The sequence below is a fragment of the Mesocricetus auratus genome, unplaced genomic scaffold (assembly GCF_017639785.1).
Source record: "Mesocricetus auratus isolate SY011 unplaced genomic scaffold, BCM_Maur_2.0 Super-Scaffold_100008, whole genome shotgun sequence".
Taxonomy (NCBI): domain Eukaryota; kingdom Metazoa; phylum Chordata; class Mammalia; order Rodentia; family Cricetidae; genus Mesocricetus; species Mesocricetus auratus.
In genome coordinates this window covers 75,409,368-75,427,872 of record NW_024429192.1, presented here as the reverse complement: position 1 = coordinate 75,427,872, position 18,505 = coordinate 75,409,368, and the positions used below count along the sequence as shown (strand labels likewise).

Sequence of the window (18,505 nt, the reverse complement as noted above, 5' to 3'; positions counted from 1 at the left end):
CACTCTTGCTAGGCAATCATGAAATGTTTCAGTGCCACTACAAAAGAAACATTGTTTTCTTTAAACTCTTCTTTCTATAGGAATATACCATAGATCCTGACTGGCGTTTTCGAAGTACTGTGCTTACTCCAATGTTTATTGAGACCCAGGCCTCTCCTAGTGTTCTCCATACCCAAGCCCAGGAAGGGTCCCTCTCAGACCAAAGGCAGAAGTCTGGGCAAGTGCGGGCCACCCAACAGCTGTATGATTTCACCCCGACACAAACCATAGGTAACAAATAACCAGACACTCTGGCCTTTGACAACAGCTTCTTTTGCAAGAGAAACTTTTTGGAAGAGAAATAAAGTGATAACACAAAGTTACAAAGGTCATAAGAAAGACATGTTAGTCAAAGGAAAAAAGGAAAGAAGTTTTCAGAGTAGTCAGCTCTGCAGAGAGAAAGGAACAGTTGTTGGGGCAGGTAGAGGTGATAGAGATAGACTACTATAAGAGGAAATGGTTCTGGATGATGGAGACGTGAATGGACTTAATGCTGTTGAATAGTACATTTAAAAGTGGTTGAAGTGTTAAATGGTTTTCCACATTTTTTTGAGGGGGAAAACATTATTTTAGAATAGAAGAATAATCTAATGATAGCTAGACATGCATGTTTTGGTTTGATTTGACATAAAACTTTATTTAATGTGTCATATTTAAGGCATCTTATCTCAAGAGCAGAGTAGCATTCATCCAGGTTGATTTACAGATGTCAGTAGTTTATTGGACTGTTCTTTTCCAAGCTTTGATATGCACAGTATAAGTTAAGAGTAAAATATCTTAATCCTGTTTTTAAAAAGTTATTTTATGTATTTGAATGTTTTGCCTACATGTATGCATGTAGTCCGTATACATGCACGGTGCCAGCAGAGGCTAGAGAAGGGTTTGATCTCTGGAAACTGGTGTTAAAAACAGTTGTAAACTGCCATGTAGGCACTAAGAACTGAATCCATGTCCTCTACTGGGTCAGCAAAGGCTCTTAACCGCTGAACCACATCTCCAGCCCCCTTAATTGTTTTGTAGAAACACTTCAGCATTTGTTTGATATTCTGTTGTTTCTGAAAGTAGAACTAATTTGATCACAGTGGAAATTCTTTGACAAGCAATGTAAACATAAAATGCTATTACTGTGATGATTACCGCTGTGGAAGGGTTCTGTGGCTCAGGTGTCTGTGGTGTGCTTTCGGTCATACCAAAGTACACTTGACCTCAGCTCAGAGTCACAGGTAATTGCAGAGGTCTAGCACTACAGGTGTGCCCTAGCAGGTTTTGTACACTGAGTAGGCTGTGCTGCCTGTAGCAGCATCCTCACTGCTCTGGTCCTATGTGTTATAGTTGAAAGGAGCTCATTCGATTGGCTGACTGGGAGCAGCGTTGACCCATTGGCAGATCACACACTCTTCCCGTCAGAATCCTCTTCTTCCTCCTTGCTGTTTGCTCACAAGAGGAGTGAAAAGTCACAGAGAATATCCTGGAAGTCAGTAGGACCTGACTTTGGGATAAAAAAGCTGGGCCTTCCTGGTGATGAGGTAGATAACCAAGCAAAAAGTGGTAAGTAAAATGCTGAAACATGTTTAATATGTATTGTCCCTCCTACAGAAGCATATGTGGAGAGAGCATTATTTCTGACTGTCCACATTTCCTTGAAAGCTGTAATGAAAATCATTAAAATTCAACCCGTTAATCATTGTTTAGACACTTGCCATATTGAATACAACATCTTGCCTCCATGTATGCCTGCAGGCCAGAAGCGGGCACCAGATCTCATTATGGATGGTTGTGAGCCACCATGTGGTTGTCAGGAATTGAACTCAGAACCTCTAGAAGAGCAGTCAGTGCTCTTAACCTCTGAGCCATCTCTCCAGCCCCTAAGACACTTGCCATATTGAAAACATTTTCAGATGTCCTTCAAGAAATACTACATACATGACATTCCATTAGTTTAATGACTTCTGGAACATTAAGTGTAGGTAAAGCAGTAAATGGGATAGAATTAGTAAGCCCAGTTTCAGGGGTGAGAGTTTAAATCCAGACACAGTATGGAACAAGCATTTGGAAAGACTGAATAAGGATGGTATTTGAGAAGAGCCTAGAAGCCTAGGATGTAGGAAGAGAAATGACGAAAAAGATGAAGATAGTTCAGCAAGGTTTGCAGAAGATCCTGCTGAAGATCCTGTGTAGTCCAGCTGGATCCATGTTCTGGGAAATGTGGAGAGTCGTGAAGGATCCTATAAAGGGAAGAAGCAGGGTACACTTTAGGAAGCTACCACCTGATGAATGGAGTAGAATTAGTCATGGGTACCACATGGTGTGAGAATGGCAAAGCCAGAAGCACTATCACTTAAGCCTCAGCAGCTTGAAGGTCAGTAGGTCAGGTGGCCTCCTTTCAGACCCAATAGGAATCTAACAGGCAGAATGCCTGATAAGTCTCCAGACTCAACACTGAAAGATCTGGGGAGAAGGTAGCTCTTTGCAAGACTGGGAATGAAGGAGAACCCAGTGGAAAAGGTTCTAAAACTGTTAGTATCCTGCGGGAATGAACATGTATTCAGATCACAGAACTAAAGTTAGAAACAAGCATAGCTTTAAGGTATCAGAAGTGTAAAACAAAAGACACCAGACTTTACTCCCAACTATTGTTTTTATCCATCAGTCTCAAATCTATGGTGTTATAATTTTTAAAAAGTGACTTGCGAGAGAAAGAGGCTGTGTGACAGAGTTCAAGCGGAAGGGTTTTTTACTAAGGGAAAAGGATCATAAAAAGGGGAAAGGGGAGGGGACAGGAGCAGTGGGAAAGAGGAAAGAGAGGCAGGGCGGGGGGGGACAGACAGATAAACAGACAGGGAGAGAAAGAAAGAGGGATGGGAGGTGGGCAGGGCCCTTTTAAAAGGGAACATAGTGAATAGACACAGGTGGTGCTCTTAGGGGCAGCAGCAGAAGGTGTATGTATGTATCTTGTCAACTCCAAAGGTAGGCCAGTATAAATGCCTAAATACTAACATATGGCTCTTACACTGTTCTCTAAATTTCCCCTTTAGAAGGAGATTTGTCCATCCTTTTTTCTGTTAACCTGGAGTTTTAGGGTGTTCCAGGAAACTTTCTCTGCTTTCCTTCTTCTGTATGTGACTATTCCTCAAGACTCTTCCCCCTTAGAATGCAGAGCCATCGATCTTGCTATGAGATTGGACTGTCACTTAAAAACAAGCCCTTCTTTATTGTCCCTCTAACACTGTTACATGCTCATCCAAGAACCTTAGGTGCATGCCGTTTTTCCTACTATGATCTCTGACAAACTGCTGAAGGCAGGTCTGCCCTGGGGTACTGCATTCTCGTTAAGATTCTTAGTTGGAACTTAGGCTAAGACTTAAGGATGTTCCTGAGGGTAATAGTAGTTATCCATGACTTACTGACCTACAGTATTTCCCTGACTACATTTCTAGACTAAAAATAAGTATGTGTGGTAGGTGGAATTTGGGTGTGCAGAAATTAAGAAAAGTCGTAAAACTTAATTGGAAACATTTTCTTTGTGAGTTTTATTTATGTATTTGGAAAAAGTTAATTGGTAGATCCAAGGTAAAATAAATACCAATATATGAAATATATTTGAATCTGCCCTTCATAACTTTATACATACTATAAGAACAATTCTTAAAGTATGATGAATTAACAGTTGATCTTTATCATTATTGAAAAGAAATATAGTTTTAAAAATAGAAGTTGTCCTTAGTTTAGGTGTTACATTACAAATAATTCTCTTTTAAGACTTGTTTCAGTGTTAGGTTAGAATCTAGCACCTTAAATACATGGTGTATCTCTGCTGTATCCCTAGCCCTGGCTTTTACACTTTCATTTATTTTATTTGTTTGTAGTGGTATTGAATAATAACTGAAGCCTCACACATGCTAGGCAACTGCTCTGAACTACACCCTCCACAGTTTTTTAAATTTTTATTTGTGTTTCTTTAGTTACTGATATCAGTTGCATGTGCACAAAAACTAAAGAGTCAGACACTTCTCAAAAGCTAAGTAGAAAAAAAAATTGTAGATTTTTCAATCTATAAAGCCAAATTCCAGAGGCAGTCCCCTATAATCCTCTTAGCTGAATTTAATGTTCAACAGCTCTGAGCAGTGGTTTTATTATCTTTATTATTTTTATTTTTATATATGTGTGTAACTGTGTAAGTCAATGCCATGTGTACACAAGTGCCTTCAGAGACCAGAAGTTGGTGTTGGATCTCTTGGAGCTAGAGTTACAGGTAGTTATGAGTTATCATAGATGTTGGGAACTGTAGTCAAGTCTTCTGGAGGAGCAGCAAGCACTCCTAAGCTGTCTCTCCATCCCCAGGCAGTGCTTTTATACTGTGTTACTAATGGTTCGTTCCACCAGCCTGGTCCCACAGTCATGTCAGCCCCAAATGAACACACAGATGCTATATTAATTATAAAATAGTTGGCCTATGACTAGGGCTTCTTATTGGCTAGTTCTGTCTTAATTTATTAACCCGTCTCTATAAATCTTAGTATTTCCACGTGGTCTTATCTTACCAGTGAAGGATCCAGACCTCTTATTCCTTCCTCCGCTACATGGCAATTGACTTGCCTACATTTCCCAGAATTCTTATCTACTTGACCCGCCTATCTTCCTGCCTCATTGACCTAACAGTGCTTTATTCATCAGCCAATAAGAGAAACATATACAGAAGGACAACCCCCATCAATACTGCTACTTTTTCCTACATCATTGTTTATTATCTTCTGGTTTCACGTGACTGATATTTGAAGTTTTCTGTTGTCCTTATCCTCTTTATGGTACTTTCACATATGATTGTGACCCACGGTCTCATCCTCTGTGTGATTATGCCTCAGCATCTTTCTTCTCAGTGCTCAGTGTTCCCTCTTACTTTAACAAAAATCTGCTTGTGATTGGTTCTTTTGTATATCATCATTTTTTCCTATGTTTTTCCTAGACATTGACAGTTATTTTTAATTATATGCTTTGATCTGTGCATGTTTATCACTAGATTTTATGACTTATGCATTGGTACTTTACTGTGTCTCAGCATAAATATTTTGTCTTCTTTTAAAAAAAAGGCTATTACTACATTTGTATGCATGTGCCTGTGTGTGTGTGTGTGCAGGCATGCGCTTGTGCCTATACTCAATGCCTTGACTCGAGGCCAAAGGACAACTCCAGTAGTCTATTCTCTATCATGTGTGTCTGGGGGCATCAAACTCAGGTCATCAGGGTGGGCAGCAAGCACTCTTACCAACTGAGTCATTTTGTCAGCCCATATTTTGCCCTAAGTTTCTTCCATGCCTTCCCTTTCCAGCCCTCCCTGACCTGTGTATGAAGAACTTCTCCTCATTCAGTCTTACCTTTCGTGGGCCTAATTATTCCACCTTGATTGGTTACTCTTTAGAGATTACTGGAGAAAGGCAACTGCATGTTTCTGAGTCCTCTCAGCATTATTTACTGGTCTGGTCTTTTCCAGACCTGCTGCTATGTCCTTGCTTTCTCCCAGAAGTTTCTGGTCACAGCAGACCCTGAGCCTTTGACTGTAACCATTCTGTGTCCATTCTTTGTCTACCTCTTAATTGGGATTACCTGAGACAGGTACAACTGTCTGCTGTTCCCTATTGAGTTTGTCTGTAACAAATCACCCAATTATAGTTTAAAAGTGGAGATAAATACACACTTTCACTTTAGGGGATCCTGGGAAAGAATGCAAGTCAGCTGCATGTGTTGTTTCATTGGCCATGAGTAGCCAACTCTCCTTTCTATTCTTCAGACACTCACAACCGGGCAGAAATTCTGAGGTTACGCAGACGATTTTTAAAGGACCGAGAAAAACTCAGTCTGCTGTATGCCAAAAAGAGCCTCGTGGAACAAAAACTAGAGAAGGTTTGTATCTTCTTCATGAATTCAATACCTATTTTGCATCATAGATAATATGTGTAAGTCCCTTCTGACATTACTGGGTGAAAGGACAATGATGACACTTCCTAAGAAATGGCATCTTCCTGAATCCTTGTCTACCTGGAACCCAGGACTAATAGGACTAACTAACTCCTCTCTGCTCACAACAGTTCAGCTTTACCTTCTCTGCGCAGATTGACTTTCTATATGGACAGAAATATGAGTACTGGTCATTCCTGTTAAAGCTCTAGTTAATTCTGTTCTTTAGGGAAAGATGCACAACTACCTTGATTCAGGGCCTGTGCCTGTAGTGGGAGTGAGAGGCCATGGAGGAAAATATTCCACAGCTGCTCATGGAGGGCTGGTAGTGCTGCCAGACAGCCCAAAAGCTTCCACTGGAGACACAAGTAGAGTATGAGTATTTTGGTGGGGTCTCATTATATAGACCAGCCAGGCTGAAACTCACAGAGGCACACCTGGCTTTGCCTCATATGCCATCATGCCATGCAAATGCATGAATTAATTTTTAATATGCAGAAATAATGAACAAACTTCCAATGAAGTTTCTAACAGTCAAGACAGATTATGATAAAGACTCCTGCTCTTACTATAATTCAGTGTAATTTCTTAGCCACTTGCCTTCTAAATATAAGTAGGGAGTAGTTGAATGGTTCCTCTGCATTTTTAATGGAGGTGAAATACAGTTTTTGTTGTTGTTTTCTTTTTCCCCTTGTCTCTCTAACACAACTGTTGTTTGTTTGCTTGCTTGTTTGAAGACTACAGCTAAAAGAGGGTGTATTCAGCACCTTCTCTGACTCCATTGCTTCCTTGGAAAAATATGTTTGATGAAGCCTGATACTTTTCTAGCCCTGCCTGAGGGAAATAGCAGTATCTGGTCATCAGAACCAAGAGAAATCAGAGTTGATGGGTAAAGGATGCAAGTAACTAGCCAGGATGACAGTTTTAAGGCCCCTATCTACAAATAAACAAGAAGTTAAAGTCAAATATGGCAGGTTATGGAAGCATAGGTCAGCTTGCTGTCCGTGAAACAGACACTGAGCTGTGAAGCTGCCATCCAATAATTAGACATTAAGAGTCCATGTGTTTGTATTTGCATTCATTGAATAAATGTGTTTGAAGCATGATAATCAGTGCCAGAAATTATAATAAGTGATAGCCATGAACAGATGATTGATTCATGGAGCAAGGTCCAGTACACAACACACAAAAAGGCAAATTGAGATTATAAAGTACTCTATCAGAAGTAAATTATGAACACATACATGTGTGGAAAGCCTCTCTGGAGAGAACGCTGAGATTGGGACCACTGATGGGAAAGCTGAAAGCAGACAAAGTGTTGTGCAGTGGCTGAGGAGTTTGCATGTGAGTGAGTGTGTCATTGCTGTGGACCTTTAGGCAAGGCTTGGTACTTGAGTTGTTGGAAAGAAACTTAGCTCTCAGATTTATATTTTTGTGTACATTCAGATTCAAATTTTTCAGTATGACCAATTTTTTCATACTTACCAAACCATATTATAAATAAAACTATTACTTCTCCTTTGTGCTAAAGATGTATTCTGGCAGTTTCATTTTGCATGCATGTTTGATCTTTTGTTTGATAGAGTTTTTGTCTGTTGTTTTGGTTGGTTGGTTGGTTGGTTGGTTGGTTGGTTGGTTGGTTGGTTGGTTGGTTGGTTTTGAAGCATGGTCTCAAACCTATTATTAAGCCATGAATGACTTTGAATTCTCTATTGTTTTACCTCACTTGGCATACTTGGTTTTCATACATGAAATCTCAGTTTTCATTCTTTGCTTCTGGTGATTGTAGGATATCAAGAGTGAGTTAAAAACGAAGCAGGATGCCCAGGTTGTCCTCTACAGAAGTTATCGTCATGGCGACCTTCCTGACATCCAGATCCCGCACAGCAGTCTGATCACCCCCTTGCAGGCTGTAGCCCAGGTCTGCCCAGATGCCATGTTTTATGTTCTCATTAAAAGCTCTCTTTGTGGCTCCAGGAGTCTTCACTTTCTATGGAAAATGGTCATAAAGTGGAGGGGTTTCCCTAAATGGTAGACTTAAAAGACTCCTAGTTCCCATATCTTAGTTTCATGGGGTTTTTTGTTTTGTTTTGTTTTGTGTTTGTTTGGTCACATGCGGAGACTAACATAGAGTTAACTAGAAATGGGCACTAACATGGGGTGCCATGTGAGTGGTCAGTAACACTGGGTGCAATGTTAGGCACCTGATCTCTCAGCCACAAGGCGTTCCTCTTTGAAGTCAGATTGACATTTGTGTTTCTTATCCAGTGAGAGAATGAAATAAAGGGAAAAAATCAGCATAAATTTTGAAGTGATAAATAAGCCATTTAGATCATTGTCTTGTATGCTTTTTATTTGATCTAAATAATTCCAAGTTGACAAGAATTTATTTTTTAAACCATGTTGTACATGTACCCTTTATTAGGCTTCCTCCACTGTACACAGCTTGTGTGACGTAGCAAAAGAATGAGACCTCGACCTAGAGGCAGTAGTTTTAAGAAATTAGAGACTTCATTCATGTCCTTATGTCCCATGTGTTCACATGGAGAACTTTGTCTTCGCACGTTCTTGCAACATCTCACAAGATTTTTGTTCCAGGAAGGGCCTTACATTCACATTATCTCACATTCTTACACCATATCCTCCCAATAGTCTTGTGCCATTGAGGTAGTGATTAGATGAAGACTGGAGGTTAACAATGCTTGGGATACATGGCAAAAGCTACAGGTGCCTCTCAGTGAGGGGTGAAGAGGCAAGACTCTGTTTACTCCTTCTGCTCTCTGAAGAGGACTTATTGACTGATGTTTCTAGTTCCAGTACGGTATTTAACAAATGGTTATTTATGGAGTACCTGCTGTACGCCAGCAACTACTTAAGAGTTATGGTGCAGTGTTGGGTGAGCCAGGCTAGGCAGTCTTGTCTTTTTTTTTTTTTTTAAATTGCGAGCCATAGTAACTGTCACGGGACCAGTAGGCAGCCCTTTCTGCAGCTTAGGTAATTGGTTTTGTTTGTTTTTATTGGACATTTTTAGATTAATTGATTACAGTTTCAGAGACAGAGTTTATACATAGCTCTGGCTGTCCTGGAACTCACTGTGTAAGCCAGACTGGCCTTGAACACACAGTGATCCCCTTGTCTCCTGAATGCTGAGATTAAAGGTATGCAGCACCATGCCCAGCTAAGAGGATTTTTATTTCAGTCACCACTGCAGTTGGTTTAACAGTGAGTATTTAGAATTCTCCTGCAAGTGAAGGAATCTGTACATAGCTCTCAGGAATCAGTGGTGGGTTAACAAACCTGCTGACTATTGCATGCTGAATGGAAGCAGCAGATACAGATGAAAGTATACAGGCTTATAAAATACCAAAATCTAGCAATTACTTCTCTTTGGTTTAATTATGAGTGACACTTATTTTTTCATTTATTATTTTCTAAAAATTTATATAGCTGTTTAAACAAGAATTTTTACTTAAAGGACAAATCATATTTGTGTGGCCTTGATGTTGCTTTTGTTCATTTTTATTCTAATTATATGCCTTCACTAAACAAGTATAGATAGCTAGGAAATGTTTATGAAATATTCACTATACAAATGTTGCATACATGTATCAAGGGCAGTATTCCTATGGCCATGGAGCCATGTTGAAGTTATTGTTTCAAGGTCTTCGGGAGCAAGGCACCAAACACTTGACAGCTTACTCTGATTAGTCTCCGAACAACTTGAAGCATTGAGATTCTAGCTTTAATTGTGGTTGTATTCTTACCATAATCCACATCAAACCAGAAGTATTTCACTAAATTCCAGGTATCCCTCCCCTTGTAAAACTTGGTAAGATGAATTTAGACATACAATGGATGTGTTTTTAATGGTTGGTATTTAAAGTAAAGCTCTAAAATAGTACTTCAGGTCTGATTTATGTTTTTTTTTTTAATTTTTAACAGAAAGACCCAATAATTGCAAAACAACTCTTCAGCAGCTTGTTTTCTGGGATTTTGAAAGAAATGAGTAAATTTAAGACAACATCAGAAAAAAACATCATCACTCAAAATTTACTCCAAGACTTCAACCGTTTCCTTAATACCACTTTCTTATTCTTTCCACCCTTTGTCTCTTGCATCCAGGTAAAAGTTTGCACACACTTCTCTTTGGTCATGTGTTCCTCTGCTCTGACACCACATGCCTAATACCATTACTTTGTTTCCTAAGTTGAAACTTGAAAAACAAGGTGTTTAGCCGTAGATGTATTGTTTAGATTATCTCTTCTAAATGGACAATAATCTAAATTGAAACTTGTGTCTTATAATTAGCCAGTCTCTTTAGTATTTTGATTAAACTCTGTGTGTGTGTGTGCGCGCGCGCAGGCATGCAAGCGTGTGTGCGTGCACGTGAACGTTTGCCTCCATGTATGCCTTTACACAACATGTTCCTGGTACCTGCAGAGGCTAGAAGAGGGGATCAGATCCCCTCGAACTGGAGTTACAGACGGTTGTGAACCAGCCTATAAGTGTTTGGAATTGAACCTGAGTCCTCTGGAAGAGGAGCCAGTGCCTTTAACCAATGAGCCATCTTTCCAGCCTTACCTAACTTATGCAGCTTAATCAGTGAGTTCCAGGTCTAGTAAGAAACACACACATACACACACACACACATGAATGGGCATGTAGAGGTCATCTCAGGTTCAATTCCAAGCACTTATAGGCTGATTCAGTTTTTATCATTTGTGTGTATAAGGTTCAGGGAGGACCACTTTGTATAGGATAATCAATAAGGAGTCTAACTCTCCCTCTCCCAACGGTTATTCATTACATATAGTTGTTTGGGGGTGGACCTCATGAAATTACCCCCTTCCATGTTAGTATGTCTCTGTGATGGTCTCCATTTTCATGTTGAGAGAAGCTTCCTTGATGAGGGGTGGTAGCTACCCTTATCTGTGGCTATAAGGATAAGATTTAGAATATAATAAGGAATTATGCTGGTTTAGCGAAATGGCACTAGGAGATTTTTTTTTCTAATTCGTATGACCTTTCTAGCATAGAAAGTTGTTTAGGTTTCCAGTACTAGGCATGATTTCTCTCCCATTGAGTGAGCCTTAACTCTAGTTAAGCAGGGTTAGTTACCACCAGCATATGAATATTTTCTGTGTCCTAAGCACAAAGTTTATTGACTGAAGTATAACTTTATTTGGACTTTCTTTCTTGTGCTACTATTCCTTTCTAAGGATGACAGACATATGTATTTGATTGCTTTGGAAAATTTCTAGTCTTCATCTTGACAGCCGCATGGACAGTGGATGGTATATATGTTACAGCTTCAAGCAGAGCTTGGCACCAACCTCTTTGGGTATTATACAAGTCCAGATGTGAGTGTAGGGAGGTGCATGTATACACAAGTCTGTTTGGAGTGCTGTTACAGAGAACATCTTCTGTATAGTGAGTTGAGGGCATTTCTCATAACTTTGTTTATAAGTCATTGTAATAATTTATAAAATCATCTTTGCAAATATCATTAAATAAGCTAGCCTCTTAATAGAAAAGATGTTTGCAAAGACTAATAGGCAGGTCAGTATATCCAATTTTTGATAAATAATATGAAATCTATTTTCAGCTGCTCTCCTTAACAACTGAAACTAAGTGCATAAATATTCCTATAAATTGAAGGGTTTTTAAGAATGCTTAGGTTAGAAATATGAGAATAACAGGTTAACTTTTTTCCCCTTGCAGAAATTGAGTGTTGATTTTGCTAATAGAATTTGCACAGATACACATTTGTGATTTCACTGTCTACCACTACTGCTTAGGCTAAAGTCATTTCTCTTATGTTTAATAAAATGAAACAGTCACTTGTGATGATGTCATCCAAATCCTATAGGCTAAACAGCTATATGTGCTTTTACAGGAAATCAGTTGCCAATACCCAGACTTGCTGAGTCTTGACCCAGCTGCTGTTCGAGTGGGCTGCCTGGCCAGTCTGCAGCAGCCTGGAGGTATCCGTCTTCTGGAAGAGGCACTACTCCACCTGGTGCCGGAAGAGCCACCCATCAAACGAGTCCGGGGCAAGACTTGCTTGCCTCCTGATGTTCTCCGGTGGATGGAACTAGCTAAGTAAGCTTGGAATGGACTATACTTGGGAGAACAGTAAATCAACCAAAGTAACACAATAAAAATTTGGCTTTATTTTTATGAAAAATGAGCTGGTAAGGAGGCTGAAGAGATTGCTCAATGTTTAGAACTTTCAGCAAGGACTCGAACTCAGGTTCCTAGTACCCGAGTTGGACAGTTTATAACCACCTGTAAATCCAGCTCCATGGTAGCCAACACTATTCTGGCCAACAGACACATAGACAAAAAAATCGTTGTTGTTTTTTTTTGTTGTTTTTTGTTTTTCTTGTTGTATTGAAATAGTAAAACATTTCAGTCTGAGTTTATGTGTCGAGAATGACTGCCATGAAAAGAAATACTTGGCTTAAAGAAGAAACTTTGATTAGCCATGTCATTTTAATCTGTTACACAATTGTCTAGTTTCATTACTATCTACCACACTTACTATTAGGAATCTGTAATTTGTAGTTCCTGATGTTTTTTTTTTCAGCTTTGCTAAGATGAATAATGGATGACTCATTATTTTCAACTGTACTCAAAATTGCAGAGACTCTTTAATCCAGTACTTTATTTGGAAATACAAATTCTGATATATAGTATTCCATTTTGCATGATGTTTGATTCTTCCTTTTCCTTAGTTTTAGCATACCAAGGCCTAGCCTAATATTTAGAAGGATGTTAAGTCAGAATTCAGAGGGCCTTCAAGATAGCTCAGGTGTTAAGGCACTTGCCATATGAACTTGATGACTGCAGCTCAATCCTCAGATCCCACTTTTCACAGGACATTTCCTGAGAGTTATGCTCTGACTTCTACATGCATACCACCCCCCACACACACACACACTAAAAAATTTAAATCAGTTGGCCAACTTTTAGTGAAAAGATAACATACACACACACACAATAAAAAATTCAAATCATTTGGCCAACTTTTAGTGAAAAGATAGTAAAAATAAAAACAGCTTGCTTCCCTTTCACCATTATCATCAGTCAGTGTCTTAATGTGCACTGTGACTTTGTAAAGCACTATACTAGGCAGAGAAGGAGAAGTAGATTAGAGAGACATTAATCACAGACAGGGTTGTAGCTCAGTGGTGCAGCACTTTGTTGACATGTGTGAGTCGCTAGATTCAATCCCCGATACTGAAAAAGTGACTAGTCCCAAGGAAAAAATATTTATATACTTTTAAACATAATTAACCAGAACATCAAGAAGGTGGACAAGGAGAGTGCTGAGAAGGGTAAATACAGGGCCAGGCCAATCGAAAGAATACCTCCTGGTAGGAGCCATTGTTTTCTACTGCTTCAGATATGTGATTCAATAGGTGACATCCTGTGTCACTGTTTTCATGAAATAAGAAAACACACACACACACACACACACACACACGGAGGGGGGGTGCAGACTTCGATTTTTCCTGTAATTTGGCTTTGTATGTTTTATTTCATTACGCAGAAGCACAAATGTAAATGTACCTGGGAGGCTGAGGCAGGATGATCTCTCTGAGGTCAAGGCCAGTCAAGTCTGTACCATGTCTTGAAGTGGGAGTTGCATGGCAGAGGAAGGACTAAGGCTTTAGTTTACAGAACATTTACCTGGTATGGTTGAGTTTCTGGCTTCCATTTCATTGATAGAGATAGGTAGGTAGATAGATGATAGGTAAGTAGGTAGACAGGAAGGAAGGAAACAACTTTTACAGGTTTAAGCTTGACATACTTGTTTCTGACTTTATTAAATAGTTTAACCTTTTCTTTCTGTATTATGGTTGTCATTTTGATCACGTGCCAGTAAACTTTCGGGTACCTGGGAACCAGGGTAGGGTGTAGATGGTGATTTCTTTTTGTGCTTGTAGAAAATACCTCTTTTTGTCCTAACCTATGAACTGCTGTTGTTCAACACCTATGTATCTACCTCTGCCTCTGACCTTTGACCTCTAGGATTTGGGCAGTAACAGAACCATGTCTATTTGGTTTTCTCTATTTTTAGATTTAGTGGGTCCATGATTCATAGGGGTTCTGCACAACTTGCTGCATATGTCTTCCTCTCTTCCCTTAGTCCTTGGGGAGGAAAAAAAACCTAAGACTTTATAGTACTTTCCCACTAAATTAAATCCTGAGAAATTCCACCTCTTCCCTCTCCAACCCCCACACCAAACCCTAATGGAGACAAGATCCTAATAGGTTGTTCAGACTGAACTTTAGTTCCCTAAGCTAGGCTTAGACTTGTTACCCCCCTGCCTCAATCCCCTCAGCAGCAAAAAATCTAGGCATACACCAACTTTCCCAACCAAAGTTTGATTGCTACAAGAGATCCAGGGTCAGGAAGTGAACCAGAAAGCAGGAGAACAAGTGAGGAGGTAGGCTCACGTGGCTAATCTGCTGACGACTGTCGGGGAAAAATAGGTTGGGATTTAAGAAGAAACTTCCGAGAGAAAGAGAATGAACTTTATAAACACTAACTTGAGAATTTCGTAGTGATAGAATCTTGTCTTAGCAAAGTTTGCTGTGTAGCCCAGGATTACCTAGAACTCATGATCACCCTGCCTCACCCTTCTGGTATTAGGATTTTTGGCATGCAACACTATGCTAGGCAAGCCAGATTTTTTGTTTTGTTTTGTTTTTTGTTTGTTTTTTTTTTTTTTCGAGACAGGGTTTCTCTGTGGCTTTGGAGGCTGTCCTGGAACTCGCTTGGTAGTCCAGGCTGGTCTCGAACTCACAGAGATCCGCCTGCCTCTGCCTCCCGAGTGCTGGGATTAAAGGCGTGCGCCACCAACGCCCGGCGGCAAGCCAGATTTTTATTAAGATGAAAATATGAATAAGTGTTCTAACAAGTATTAAGGAAAATTTTTGTGCCTAAAATGTAGTTCCTAGAGCATAGACCAAAACATCAATAGGGTGAGAGTTATTTCTTGCTTCTGGCTTTTCCTTAGGGCTAGACAGTAACTCCAAATGGACTACCTATAGAAGCTTATTTAATGAAACCTTATACATTATATACTTTTCATATTTTCAGGGTTATTCTTTGACAGAGTCAATATAGCGCAGTGTAGACTGGCCTCAAATTAGTGACTCACTTAACTCTCATATTTCCAGATTTTTTTCTTCAAATGCACATCAGAATAACCTGAGCTTTGAGTTAATTAAAGAAGTAAAACTGAAAGGGAACTTCAAAGATATTTAATTTTGTATTTCCAGCAAAATAAAAATACTGCTTTTATCTGGGAATGGCAGTGCATGCCTTTAATCCCAGCACTCTGGGAAGGCAGAGCTGATAGATCTCTGTGAGTTCGAGGCCAGCCTAGTCTACAGAGTGAGTTCCAGGATAGCCAGGGCTGTTACGCAGAGAAACCCTGTCTCGAAAAAAATAAACAAACAAAAATTTGTATGTCAACTTTGGTAAATATTTTATATCTTCATTCAGAATTAATGAAAATTGTGTGAATACTTTTTTAAATGTGATATTGGTTTGCTTGTTATTTATTTATTCTTTTCTTTTTTTAAGACTGTACCGGTCAATTGGGGAATATGATATCCTCCGTGGCATTTTTAGTAGTGAGTTGGGAACAAAACAGGACACTCGAAATGCACTATTAGCAGAATCCAGAAGTGATTATTCTCAAGCTGCTAAGCTGTATAATGAGGTAAAACTAATCACTGGCAAATGTGTCATCAGTTGCTTAAACACCTTGGCTCTGTACATTTAAAATGAACTGTTAGCTTTAGTATTAAAGATTATTAACTAAATGTGGTTTTATAATAACCATCTGTGATATAATTGTTACTGTGTCTTGCTTTTTTAAGCTACCATTGAAAAGACATAACATTTCATAAACTACAAAGTACAGAACGCTATACAGAACTTCTATGACTGCTGTTATATTTATAATTTCTATTTGAATATATTGTTTTCTTTCATTTAGAAAAAATATGATGAAGTGAAATAGACTTTGATTTTTCCTGAAATTTAGCTTTGTATGTTTTATTTCATTTCAAGTTAGCAAAGATAATAGGTGTCAGACTTTGGGATCTGCTGCTTAGAAAAATATTGAGTGTGTGATCTTAGCTTTGAAACAGAACAGTCTGCAAATGTCCTCACATTAATCTTTTAAGACTAAGAACATGTTAAATGACTATAATACATAGTCTTGACTTAAATTATGCATCACTTAATTTCCTGGTTTCTCAGTGGGATAACTTTCTTCTCATTCATATCTTTTTGTTTGTTGTGGCTTAGTTTGGTTTTGGAGACAAGGTCACACTTTGTAGTCCTAGCTATTCTGGAGCTCACCTCCTGAGTGCTAGGATTACAGGTGTGTACCACTACACCTGACCTCATTTGTTACTATAAGCTTCCTGTTTTTCTTGTTCTATTCATTGTTATTTTGAATATTATCCCATTTTTTCATGTTGCCATGAATCCAAAATGATTGTCTTTAGTAATGTTATAATACCCTCCTTTAAAAAATGAATTTATGAAAAAAAGAATGAATTTGTGTCTGTGTTCTTTTCAATTCCAGAAAATAATCCTTCTTTTTCTGCCAGGCTTTAAATAAACAGGAGTGGGTGGATGGTGAACCCACAGAGGCTGAGAAGGAGTTTTGGGAACTGGCATCCCTTGACTGTTACAACAACCTTTCTGAATGGAAAGTACTTGAGTACTGTTCGACAACCAATATAGACAGTGAAAACCCTCTAGACTTAAGTAAAATGTGGAGTGAACCGTTTTACCAGGTGTGTAGAATTATTTTTCAGTAACTGAAGAAAATGTTTTAGATGGTCATGGGTTTCCCGGTTAATAAAACTACTTTAAAAATTTCCAAGATTAAGATAACAGTTTTGAAGCCTTTGGATATTCAAACTCCATGGTGTTAAACTTAATATCACTTTTTATCTAGCCATTTCAAAATAAATGGGATCTTCTTTACAGTAGATATTATCTCTGTGGTATGACCACATGGAAGAATATTTTCTGTGGTCTTTTATGCTACTGAGAAGGCCATCTTCATTGTGGCCCCCAAGGAGACAGTTACAGGCCCTCCTGCACCCATGCTGCTACCTTCTTGTGCTGTAGTTCCTCAGTTTATGTGCAGTATGGCAGTATGCACAATGTCTCCCAACTTCAGGGAGATCCCATTCTTCTGTAGCAAGTGCCTACATATTTTGTGATTAGAAAATAATCCATGTTAGAGCAACTTGTTTTTAAAGTTGTAGTTTTAGGTTACAACATGAGATACCATTATTTTGTTTCTCAACCTTAAAATATAAAAGTATTGCAATAAATATTTCAGGTAGAAATAGTTACATTCACTCAAATTGACTTTCTATATTGATAATGGATTATTGTTGTTCCACAGGAGATATATCTCCCATATGTGATCCGAAGCAAACTGAAGCTCCTGCTTCATGGAGAAGGCAACCAGTCCCTGCTGACATTTGTGGATGAAGCCATGCACAAGGAGCTGCAGCAGACAGTCCTGGAGCTTCACTATAGTCAGGAGCTGAGTCTCCTTTACATCTTGCAAGATGATATTGATAGAGCCACTTACTACATTAAAAATGGCATTCAGATTTTCATGCAGGTAAGACAGATGGATCTATATGATGCATACTGTTTTGTAGTAGTTTTAAGTGTCAGTAATCATACACACACAAAGGACCAACCAAAACCTTCTGTGTGCTCTCTTATATATTACCTGTTCTGTTTTGTTGTTGTTGTTTGTTTTCATGGCAGGGTTTCTCTGTAGCTTTGGAGCCTGTCCTGGAACTCACTTTGTAGACTAGGCTGGCCTCAAATTTAGAGAGATCCACCTGTCTCTGCCTCCTGAGTGCTGGGATTGAAAGCAGGACCATCACACCGGGCATATATTACTGTTCTTCCTTTGGATTCTTCTAATGTACTCTTTACTCATCCTTTGTCTCGATTTTTCTTTCTTCACTGTTATAAATGTTCTACTTTTTGTTACGTCTTTAGTTCAATCTTTCTCACACTTTCTCACACTGTGCAATGTATAATTTTCTCTGTGGAGTAGTTGTATAGAATTTTAGTTGATTTATGAACAAATGCATAAACTAATCTCTCTGGGTGACCACAATGCAGATTAACATCTCAATAATATGAGACAACAGGAAACATTCTTCCAGGTGTTTGTATCAGGAAGGTTAATACTTGTTTTCAGATACATTCCATTTTCCTTGAAAGGACTAGCTAAAAGTAATGTACAATTTAACACCGAAGAGTTTAACTGGGAAATCAGATAATGTGCTCTATTTGTTGTCTGCCCTTTTTGTTTGCTTGTTTGTTTTCACAGTTGTCTGTTGATCCGTTTCTTTTTGAACCACTAACAGTCTACCAACATTAGTCATAGAAATATAGTCTTTTTTTAATTTTTTGTTTTTATCATTTTAAAGTAAACCA

General features: G+C 38.8%; 1 protein-coding gene across 6 annotated transcripts in view; it reads left to right on the top strand.

Moving 5' to 3' along the window:
* The window catches only part of Prkdc (protein kinase, DNA-activated, catalytic subunit), a 179,701-nt gene that overhangs the window by 122,315 nt on the left and 38,881 nt on the right, over window positions 1-18,505 (top strand). For all 6 annotated transcript variants that reach the window (XR_005879028.1, XR_005879029.1, XM_040751223.1 and 3 more), the window contains 9 exons: window positions 81-270; window positions 1,372-1,587; window positions 5,825-5,937; window positions 7,781-7,912; window positions 9,934-10,113; window positions 11,888-12,093; window positions 15,593-15,731; window positions 16,633-16,821; window positions 17,445-17,669. Coding sequence is in view for 4 of the 6 variants with exons in the window: in XM_040751223.1 (XP_040607157.1) it covers window positions 81-270; window positions 1,372-1,587; window positions 5,825-5,937; window positions 7,781-7,912; window positions 9,934-10,113; window positions 11,888-12,093; window positions 15,593-15,731; window positions 16,633-16,821; window positions 17,445-17,669 (1,590 nt within the window). In the remaining 2 variants the exon portion in view is untranslated. The remainder of the gene's footprint in view (window positions 1-80; window positions 271-1,371; window positions 1,588-5,824; window positions 5,938-7,780; window positions 7,913-9,933; window positions 10,114-11,887; window positions 12,094-15,592; window positions 15,732-16,632; window positions 16,822-17,444; window positions 17,670-18,505) is intronic.